The sequence below is a fragment of the Malus domestica genome, chromosome 04 (genome assembly GCF_042453785.1).
Source record: "Malus domestica chromosome 04, GDT2T_hap1".
Taxonomy (NCBI): domain Eukaryota; kingdom Viridiplantae; phylum Streptophyta; class Magnoliopsida; order Rosales; family Rosaceae; genus Malus; species Malus domestica.
In genome coordinates this window covers 2,194,074-2,205,504 of record NC_091664.1, presented here as the reverse complement: position 1 = coordinate 2,205,504, position 11,431 = coordinate 2,194,074, and the positions used below count along the sequence as shown (strand labels likewise).

Genomic DNA, 11,431 nt, shown 5'->3' with positions numbered 1-11,431 from the left:
TTTTTATTTATTCTTCTGATTTCGTGTCAGCCAGTAAGATCATAGTACGGAACTTCGTTCGGTTTTGCATAAAATTCTTTGTTAGCTCCAAATACTCCATATTTTTTCTTAAGATCTCTTTCCAAGTCTTCTTAGGTTTTCCTTTACCCCTTTTGCCTTGACCTTCGTCTCACAATCGTATCTTCTAACCGGAGTATCTCGTATGTTAGGTGATTTAATTTGTTTGTCCCCTTGGATTACTAACAAACATAGCCAACTCAGTTTCATTTTATTGCGCTCCAAAAAAAAAAAAGAAAGTCATCTGCGCTTCTCTCATACTTTATTTGCAGGATGACTTGGTGCTGTCAATAAGGAAAGGGTAACATATATATCTCAAAATAATGTATGTAGGAACTTGAAACAATTTTGATTAGAGGAAAATTAACATGAAGGATTATCTGTAACTAGTGAATGGCAGTGAGAAATGCGACCACGAAATTGTACTACATTAAAGACCAAATGATTGACTAGCCACGACACATTGCCAGCGAGCTCTAACCCTTTATAACATCTTGAAGCGAAACCAAGCTTGGAATATGCTAGTTATAAATGATACCCCATGAATCTGAACCCTTGCAACGCCCCTTGTTCCACTAAAGAAAAACCGACTTTTCCAGACCTACAAAATTAGTCGCGCAAAATGACATTTCGTCGCCTTAGATTTTGGCCGACAACATTTCGTCGGAAAAAGGTGTTTTTATTTGTAGTGAGGCCATAGAAAATAGAACTTTATACTTGTTCTCTTTACTCTAATGCTTCGTTGCTTAAACACTTCTGCAAAATGCCAAACTTAAGTCTACATTATATAAGTTTTCCTAAACAATTAGAATCTGCCCATATAAACGATCATTTATTCAATACAAACATTCCTTCCAAATAAATCAAATTCTAATGAAGTCAGATTCTGAATAATTCCTTAATCGAGAACTCAAAGTAGATAAAATCTTGTGTAATGTGAATTTTAAGCACAATGTTGAAGAAAATTATATGCAGCACAAAGACAAAAAACAAGGTATAGAAAAAATAAGAAAACAAGAGTGCATTAATCTGCAATCAATTGGAAAATTTAAATCAACGTAGGATAATGCTATTCACACATCTATTTTTAGGTTCCACAGATCCTTGTTAATTTTTGGGCATTGATATATATTCTTCAATTTATCTGATCCGACTGCAAAAAATTAAGAAGGTGTATAAGAAGTAAAAATAGATATGTGGATAACACTACCCTTTACGCAAATCAAACAACCAATCACCTCAGTATCTTACAAAATATAATACCAATACTATGTAAGCTTGACTAGCTAGCTATGACATATAGTTTCGAGCTCTAACCTCTGATAACATCTTTAAGTGAAACAAAGCTTGGAACGTGGACAAGTGCGCCACTGTTCCATGATATCCCATCGATATGAATCCACGCAAAGCCCCCTGTATTAGGAAAATAAACTCGCAAACATCCGTCCCTACCTAGTATCAATACTTTTCCTTCCTCGGTAAAGTTCACCGATTTGAAATAATATGAACGACAGTCACCCGAGTTCTTGCAAATTTCAAGCTCTTGGGTCCAAGACTCCTTAACGCCATACTCCTTCATCATCCAAACAGTTACACTATTAAGCGAATGAACAGTCAAAGAGATGCAACTTTTCATGACTCCAAGCTTATAATTAGGCACATTGTCCATATCAAACTGACAAGGGGGTAGTGGAAATTGCTGGAAATGCTCAGTTTCAACATCAAAAGCAAAGATCCCGAGAGAATCCATACGCCGGCCTAACCAATGAATAAATCCATTATGATGAGTACCATATGATAATGCGAAAATCTCAAAACCTTCGATGATTCTCCAAGTAGTACAACCAACGGTGAGAACCCTCGCCCCCGGTTCCTTGGACTCATTGTTTGGCTTATTAATCAGAACAACTTTATAGACATCACTGATGGGACTAAACCCAAAGCCAGAATAACAATTTGTAAAACGGATTTTCGAAGGTTTAGGAATAGCTAAAGACTCAGCGGTAATGGGATTGGATATGTAAAGACTCACCGATCCCATCAACCTGTCTTCGCATAGAAGCAAACCGTTGTATGAACTCACAATATGTATATCTCCAGTTCGGAAAATTGGGTCTCTACAAAGCTTCAGTGCCACATGGTTTCCGTTCCACTTGTGCTTCAGGCCGACCAAGAAGTGGGTGTGTTTAATCTGCCATCCCCATGGGCACTGTATTTGGGGATTCCCTTGGACCAAAAGGCAAGTATGAGTTCGTGAAAATAGACCCCTCATGAATTCAATATCTGAGAGGAAACGATGCCAATCCTTGCACACACATTGGCACAGGATGAGCGTTTTGGTTGGGATTTTGCAGAAGATCTCCACTATAATGTGGTCTGGTAATTGCAGAATATAGGCTTGCTTATCATGCTTTTCTTCTTTTTCTTCTTCTTCTTGTTTTGCCTGTCCATGAATGGACTTTGGGGGGTGGCTTAGGCACACTTCGGATTTTTCCATTGATGTGCTGTAGTTCTGTAGGTTTTGCACTACCGTACTTGCTAGATTACGTCCACTTCCCTCAGAATATATATTGATTCAGAACTAGGGTTTGAGACTGCATGTGTCCCGTTGGGCTGGCCCATTTCAGATTATTTTCAGGCGTATTTAAAAAATGTAATATTAATTTGTACTTCAAAAATCTATTATTGTTGTAAGGCCAAATATTTTCGTAATTCTTATGGTGGTAGTGCAATTTTAATGTCACTCTGGTGGTGAAAATGTTGTTATGCAAACTACTATAGCCATCCTTAAAAGGGCACACGTGAATCACATGTGGGAAGGTTATATTTGTCTCTTCAAACTAAAAATTTTGGTGACGCTTCTTCGCTGACTATAGGAGGTTATATTTGTATAAAATTAGGATTCGACGGAAAAGGCTCAAACCGAACAACGTTAGTGCTTTGAAATCAATGTCTAAAATATCGATATTATCCTGATATTTTCATTGAAATTTCCGTGTTTTTGGACTACTGATATTTCCGATATTATCGATATTTTAGACCTTGATAGGAACTCTATGTTGTACTAAGTCACTCATGTATCTTACCATGCAATGTATAAAGTATAAAATATTGTACTAATTCATAAATGATTATAGTGTGTTTAAACTTCTTTCATTAATTACTACATATTTTCTACACTCACAATATTTGCCAGTTCGCTATATAATCAACTTAAATCAGTTAAATCCATCATGCAATGCATTTCCTTCCAATTTTTATGATAAACTAATAGATAATTGACTAAATAAACATCCTGCAAAGTTTCAATAAAAATTTCCAAGTTTTTCTTACAATTTCCGTAGTTTTTATTCAATTTTTATCGATATCGATAATATCCCGATATTTCCATCGAAATTTCCGTGTTTTTGAACTACCGATATTTCCGATATAATCGATATTTTAGACTTTGTTTGAAATTGAATATCTTATCAGCCAGATCAGTAAGAGTTTCAAATATATTTAATGAACTGCACCCTATGTGATACGAATGGCGTTGCAGATGCCCTTTTAGTTACAACATGTTTTTCAATTTCTTTTTCGTATATAGTGTCAAGATTCCTCGAGGATTATACTATTCAAATGAAAAATGGCACTGTTCATTTGTAATTTGCAAGGTTTTAATTTTTCACTGAAAAAAGGTGTATGCCTATAATACCCATTCCAATGACTGAAAACATAAATCCGAAAAATATGAAGTGAACTCTTAAGTCATCTTACGATAGATGTTTAGGTTTCTTAATTTGGTTGAAACTTGAAATGACAAATATAACCTCACGTGAGATTAACGTGCGCGTTTTTAACGAAAGACAATCGGAAGTTAGGGTTTCAATTGTAATGAGGATCATAGATTTAAAAATCGATAATATCGGCGAGATAACGATATTTCGTGAGTATTTTTTTAATTATCGATAATATATCGCGATAATATCGATAATATCGCGATATTATATATAATATCGCGAGATGAACCTAAAAATATTCGTGAGTACGCGTTTTTAACGAAAGACAATCGGAAGTTAGGGTTTCAATTGTAATGAGGATCATAGATTTAAAAATCGATAATATCGGCGAGATAACGATATTTCGTGAGTATTTTTTTAATTATCGATAATATATCGCGATAATATAGATGAACCTAAAAATATTCGTGAGTATTTTTTTAATTATTGATAATATATCGCGAGATGAACCTAAAAATATTTGAAAATTTCTGAAAAGTCTCAAACATGCACATAAAGGGATTCGAACCCCTCCCATCTAACTCCTTCAGCGACTTGACCACTATACCACTTACGTTTTTGTGAAAACATGCTAAACTATTTATATATATCGTTTTGTTTTGAATTCTTTTTGCAAGAAACAAATTTGCACATATTCCAAATTTTTTGTGGTATTATATTTTAAATTGTGTCAATTAATTACTTAGTCAATGGCATGTGGTTTTTAATTTTTCTATTTTTTATTTGGTCACTTACATGTATGGTTGGAAAAAATTCCCGAAAATCCCAAACCAAACCGAAAAAGTCCCAAACCAAAACCATCCCGAAAAATACCGAAATTTTCGATATGGGATTGGTTTCCAAATCCCATTTGTTTGGTAATCCTGAAATCCCGAAAAATACCGAAGTATTCGGTTTCCTATTGACTTTTGGGTTTCGGTTCTTGAAAGCCATTGCCATGGTTGCTAACTACTCTTCACAATACACTTACTCTACACATAGTGATGATGAAGATAGTGAAAATTTTGAACCTCATAGGAACTCTATGTGGTACTTAGTCACTCATGTATCTTACCATGCAATGTATAAAGTGTAAAATATTGTACTAATTCATTATATATAAATGATTATGGTGTGTTTAAACTTCTTTCATTAATTATTATATATTTTCTACACTCACAATGTTTGCCAGCTCGCTATATAATCAACTTAAATCAGTTAAATCCATCATGCAATGCATTTCCTTCCAATTTTTTGTGATAAACTAATAGATAATTGACTAAATAAACATCCTGCAAAGTTTCAATAAAAATTTCCAAGTTTTTCTTACAATTTCCGTGGTTTCCATGTAATTTTTATCGATATCGATATTATCCCGATATTTCCATCGATATTTCCGTGTTTTCGGACTACCGATATTTCCGATATTACCGATATTTTCTACCTTGATGAGGATGACCACAAGGGCTTGCTTAACAACTTTTTTCGCCACGAGAGGGACATCAAAAGTGCACTGCCACCATAAGGACCAGGAAAAAAATTTGGCCTACTTAAGTAGATAGAACAATGGTCTACTTAGGTCAATAGAACAAATGTATGGTTTAGTTTCAATCCATCTATATGTATGACTTGCCATTAGTGATGACCTAGTATGAATGGATTGGATTGGATATAGTGCAAATGCATAAGAGAATGTTGAGATGTGAGGTCTGCAAGAAGCTTTGTGCTGCAGCCCTTCGTACATGCACAGAAATACAAGCAAAGCTTTGTTCTTCATCCCTTTTACTCCTCTTTCAACTTATTTCCAAATCCAGAAACTACAAATTGCAGCTTCAGCTTTTTCCTTTGATTTCAGCTTATTCTCACAGCAGCTTCCAAAATAAGCCCTTTTTTTTAAGTTTACCAAACACCAAAAACACTCCCAGCTTTTTTTCATAGGAGCTTTTTTTTAAATCACCTCAACCCCAAACTGGGGCTAAGAAACATCATCAAACACTAAATCCCAAAACATCTTCTCCCAGAAGGCAACCCGGTGTCCGTGAAAGCACGTCTATGGTAAACTCGGGATCAGAGAGCAAACCCCGCCAAGGCTTGCACACGCACTTCAAACCCTAAGCCTTGATTCTCTCTGTTATTCAGTATTGGAGAGCCTCTAGTTCACTCTCTGTGGTGCGACGGAGGGAATTGTATTCTTCTCTTGATTTCAATGATACAATCGACTTTCTACCACTGCATGAGGTTCATTCCCCACAAAGTATTTCAACATTCAAATAACTCAAATTCACACAATGGAAGTTCTACAGAAATCTGAATCTATAACAACGTTGTCCCGAGATACAAGATTGATACAGTTTCCACAAAATTGTGTAGTTAGAAACATCCTGGATATCAATCCAACCAAATCCTCCTGTAAACACGAACGGTTCCCATAATCCAACCTAATCTATCCTAGCCACAAAGAAAGCAATTCTTTTTCTCGTGATCTGACACTAGCTGCTTGAAAACTTTTCTTTCGGAATGACTTTTTCTTCAACGTAATTTGCAAATGTGACACTTGGTTCCTGCAAGCACTGCAAGAAATAAGTTTAGCTAAGGCTTAATACCGAGTAACCAAATTGGGATAAACAAATAACAGAAGAACACCATTAAAGCTAGAAATACTTTCTTATGGAGTATGTGGGACACTTACTGTGACTCTGGAGTGAATGTTGAGATCATAATTCATTTCACCGAGGCGGTTTCTTGCAATGCCTTCCGCTTCAGATGCTCTCCTGCAAGCTTCTTTAACCTGAAATAAATAAAAACAAATCATGATTCCAACATCAACGAATTATTTTGTTTATTAGTCTTTCCGAAAGGCATAAATATTTTGGTATGCCGTGTGAAAAAAGATATTCAAACCATATGGCAATTTTGAGCAGATGTAAATTATAAGTGGTTGAACATAAAGGGACTGCAACTTGGAAGCATATATTCTAATTAGTCATAAAAAAGGCATAGCAAGAGCCAAAAAAATGAAAGTTTATAACCGCATCTTTGTTTCAAGCTCTAGAAAAACTGACCTCGTTTAAGTTCATGCTGGGATTAGTTGCACTAGCAGCTGATAATTCTAATATCTTACGTAAATTGGATAGTTCTTTCATCAAATCTAAGGCTACTTCTTCAGCATCTTGCATCTGATTTCTAGAGAACTCAAATGCTCTCTCTGCATGGAGTCTAAACGAAGCACAATTCAAACACGAGCAGAGTCCTCTGCATCCTCGTGGATTTCTTTTAAGGATCCCTTTTCTGGGACCAACTTCATGAATACCTGAAGAAACTGTGGCAGCAATTTCGGATGAGTTCTGAGAAAAGCTATTAGCTTGAAGTGGCTTCCCACCATTAGATAATGTTGCTCTTGAACTTATGCCTTCCTCTTCAGGTTTATCAGATAATGAATCACTGACTGATATTGCACCGTCTTTTAAGGAAGTACTGGGGCATAATAAAGTGACTGGTGCATCTGTTTCTTGTTCCGAACTCATTATCTCAGGGCGTGTTTCCAGTTTACTTTGTTTACCTGATACAGCCTGCTCAGCATAATGTTCCTCTTGTAAATCAATTGGCATTTGAGATTCAGGGACGTGCTCTGGAGAAGTTAAATTCTGTCCACCATCGTTAGATGAGCCATTAGCTGTCACTAGTTGTGGTGTCGGTAGAGTACCGGGATCACAAATTTGATGCTTTGATTGAAATTTCAAGCCCTCTGATTTATCCATTGGTGTTTCTTGCTGATTAGGAGTCACTGGTGACAGTTGCTTTTGTTTCAAATCCTTATCAGTATTGGCAGCTGTGAAAAATGATCATAAGAAAGGTTAAGCTTATTTCTACTAGAGGCTCCAAGTTAATACAACCATCTATTCCTTCAAATTATAAAGAAGTGCACAAAGGAAACAAATTACCAGAGTTAGTCTTCTCCATGTCCATAAGAAATGGAAGCAATCTTCTGTAGCTAATTGATCCCGGACTCCTAAACAACTTGAGTCGTGAACATGGATTTAAAACCTAATTTGGAAACAAAAAATTATATTAGCAGAAGGACAAATAAACATTCAAAAAATCATTGATCAGCCAGCTTTTGCCTAGAACCAGAATGCCTTGGATTAAAAGATATCATACCGGAAAATGATGGCTTTCCAAATGAAATTCAGACTGATATTTAGAGAGGTTGATAAATAATTACCAGATTTCTCTTGGGAGTAGATTCATGTCTCTTAATATCAACAGATGGAACATCTCTATGATTGAATGCAGTGGATGGCATCTCCGAACCTTCATTTGTACTCTGAAGAACATATCCTTCTTCACTAACTCTTTTTACTTCCCCCTTAAGTTTCCCTAAGATCTCAGCATCTGGTGGTGTCATCTGGCAATCGTCTTCGTTTGAATCATCTATCTGATTCAAAATGTCACCGGCATTACCAACTCTCTGCTCATTTAAGTGATTTGGATTTTGGTCTTTACAAAGATAGCCCATGTCATTTTTTCTCATCCCATCATTCTGAAGTAGGTTTATGTTCTGACCAACTTCACTATCCTTGCATGAATAGCACTCCTCCACAATCGAATGTGAGTTGGGATTTTTATCTTTCACATTTTGAGCTTCGCCCGGAAACCCATTAACAGCTTTATCGGCAGTCCCCGCATTCTCTACTGGTGTATCACCATCAGCATACACGTCAATAACATGATCCTTATTAACTAGAGAGTCCTCCACAGCTGATGAGGAAAAGGGGCTCGGAGAATTTAACTTCTGAACTTTGCAAGAAAATCCCAAATCACAAATTTCAACCTGTTCATCAACAGGTGGCTTTGACCGACACTCATCAACCACAGTCATAGATGGTGATTCCGAAGCAACACTATCATTAGATGTGTCATTTGAAGAAACTTGTACAGTTTCCAGCTGAGCAGAAGAACCATTGGTAGGACACTCCCTGGAAAGTTTCTGCTCATTAAATTGATGCAAGAAACCTGCTTGATTTTCAGAAGCCCGCTTACCCTGGAACGGTTTTCCTTCCAAACCTTTATTAAGATTTGGCTGTTGACGAAACTCAAGCATACCTGTACACAGAGTACTACAACACTTAGTTCCCTGAATATATAATTCTCCAGAGGGAAAAATAATCTTAGCATTTGACAATCTTAACAAAAGTAAAGAAAGGCAAGGGTAAAGCGGTTACAAGAATTGTCTTTCGCCATATCGTTTAAATACGGAAGCAATCGTCTATAACTGAATGAGCCGGGAGCTTTAAACACTCTCTGTCGAGGCTTAAGGACCTGACATTACCACAAAGAATAACACAACACAAATCAAACAATGCGTTTCAATGCCTTGTATGACCCATAAATGCTTCCATCCTTTCTCAAATTTTATAACCAACAGCTCTAAGTAATATCAAACACTTGATCTTCAAAAAAAATTCAACTAAACTGGTAATCAGACATACCGATTTGGTTTGATAATCGACATTGACACGAAAACTATTTGCCTTCGCATCGGGTGATGATTTCTGGGCACATTGCTGAGCGGAGCCACCGATCCCTTTACTGGCCGGGGATTTAAGACTGGCATCATCCAACACAAACCCCATTTCTGAATTCTCAGTCCCTATGCTCTCCGAATCAGCCACATTTGGACCAGAGCGAGAAATCCCATTTCCAGAACTCTCCAACCCATCGTTCTTCGCCGCCTTGGGACCATTTTCTGGTTCATGCGAACCGAATCCAATCCCTAATTTTTGGTGGTCGTTCACGTTCTCAGGCGGGTCAGAGGTTGGGGAAAATACCCGTTTGACGCGGAGATCTTTGATCAGGGTGCTCCGGAGCAAGGTGCCGGTTAAAGATCCTTCCATGATCTGATCTAATGATCTGGGTCTTTTCCGGAGTGATTCGGAGCTCGGAAGCTTAGAATCGCCGTCACAATTTCTGGCCTGATCGGATCGGTGGGTGTGGAGCTGGATCTGAGATTTGACGCCGTTGCTGATCCGCATTACAGGTGAAGGCCGCTTCCATTTCATGGAGGTTTGGTTTGCTTCCATGGCCGCTTCAGACTGTAGGAATAAGAGAGAGAGAGAGAGAAGGGAAGAGAGTTTAGCGAAGGAGAGATGGAAAAAGATATATATGGCGGCAAAAAGGTGCGAGAGGATGGTGGATGATGACGGGAAAGTAAGGGGTTGGGTTATTTTTGGCGGGAATGCGGAGCTATGGGATTAAATACGTTTTGATTAAGTTTTAATTAAATTTTTTTTTGGAAATTAAGGGCTGATTTGGTATTGTCATGTTTTTAAAAAAAAATTGTTTATGTTATGCTATGAGAATAAACAGCTGTAAAATAAAGTTATTAAGTATTTAGTAAACATTTTTTTTGTAAAAGTAAGCAGTGTCTGATTGTTTAGTAAATTTTTATATAAATTACTTTGAATATGTTAAATGACTAAAAAATGATATAGTATTTAATCCGATATAATAATTGTTAGAGACAAAATGTAGAGGAAAATATTGTAATTTTATTAAACATGTGGGGGTATACTTGTTATTTGAAAAGTTCATTAAATGAGCATTAATTACTATGCTTTAAAAAATCATTTTTTTAGAAGTATGGTAGACTTGCTTCTGATTTTCTATACTTTTTTACTTTCATTAATAGCAGTTAAAAAAAACACATTTTTTATTTTACCAAACACATTTAATGTTTCACAGTTTTTAATAAATTTTTTTTTTTAAAGCACCACAATCCCAAACTAATTCTAAATCCCGTTTTGAAATGTTTGGTTTTCATTTTGTTTTGTGGAAAGTGATTTAACTCCATTTGGGCCAAGGTCAAAGTTGTGTCAGCAAGAATGCTTATACGTATTTCAATATGTCTATTGTTTGAATACATGAGGTATTCCACTATACATTATATACTATATAAGACCGTAGTGAAGTAGATGTTTATTATAGCCATAATCACTTACAGAGAAATGTTGGTCTAGCAGAAAGCGAACAATGAGTTGGAATCCGCAATTCGAGTTCAAACTCCCACGATGCATTTCCTGTGATCATCAACTATGCTTTGACGTATTGTTTAACATGGGGTCAAAAGTACGATACCTCCTATGCAATAACGAGGCTGCTCAAAAAGAGAAATTAATATGTCGTTAATGTGTGGTGGGATAGCGCTCCTATAGTAAAAAATAAAAGATAATTCCCATGTGCTTTCTTCTGACTTTAAATGATTATATAAATTAGTTACGGGATTCTTTCTATTTTCAGGTTTTGAGATACCCAATTTTGTAAAGGATAATGCTAGGTAGGTCATATTTTCTAAATAAATTTAGAAACTAAATAATATGTCACTAATATGAGTACCAACATCCATTTACCCAACATATCCTAACGTTGTTAATGCCCATCATCACTAAGAGGGCCGACTTGGGAAACCTATTCAATAACTAGATCATCATGTTTTGCAATATCTGTAACCACTACATCCACCTGTTCATCGCAGGAATCTCCTGGCGGACGAGCACACAGCTCCCCTGGGAGAATGGCGTCGGTTGAGGGTATCTGTCGTACTTCTGCTTTCTTCT

General features: G+C 36.5%; 2 protein-coding genes across 2 annotated transcripts; both read right to left on the bottom strand.

The window, feature by feature from the left end:
• Positions 1 to 1,369: 1,369 nt before the first annotated feature.
• LOC103411595 (F-box protein At3g07870-like) lies at positions 1,370 to 2,554 on the bottom strand. The gene has a single exon (XM_008350229.1). The coding sequence runs from the start codon at positions 2,552 to 2,554 to the stop codon at positions 1,370 to 1,372; it is 1,185 nt and encodes a 394-aa protein (XP_008348451.1).
• Positions 2,555 to 6,113: 3,559 nt separating this feature from the next.
• LOC103411565 (uncharacterized) lies at positions 6,114 to 10,012 on the bottom strand. Its single transcript, XM_008350194.4, has 7 exons — positions 9,308 to 10,012; positions 9,041 to 9,137; positions 8,041 to 8,921; positions 7,760 to 7,862; positions 6,881 to 7,647; positions 6,508 to 6,606; positions 6,114 to 6,388 (listed from the first exon to the last, which is right to left on the bottom strand). Exons 1-7 carry the CDS (start codon positions 9,896 to 9,898, stop codon positions 6,308 to 6,310), a joined length of 2,619 nt encoding a protein of 872 aa, XP_008348416.3. The 5' UTR covers positions 9,899 to 10,012; the 3' UTR covers positions 6,114 to 6,307.
• Positions 10,013 to 11,431: the final 1,419 nt, after the last annotated feature.

Coding starts and splice junctions, on each gene's coding strand:
- LOC103411595 (XM_008350229.1), bottom strand. CDS start 2,554: ATGGAAAAATCCGAAGTGTGCCTAAGCCACCCCCCAAAGTCCATTCAT.
- LOC103411565 (XM_008350194.4), bottom strand. CDS start 9,898: ATGGAAGCAAACCAAACCTCCATGAAATGGAAGCGGCCTTCACCTGTA. Junction 7,648..7,759: donor CATGGAGAAGACTAACTCTG/GTAATTTGTTTC, acceptor CATTTTTCACAG/CTGCCAATACTGATAAGGAT. Junction 6,607..6,880: donor CCAGCATGAACTTAAACGAG/GTCAGTTTTTCT, acceptor TATTTATTTCAG/GTTAAAGAAGCTTGCAGGAG.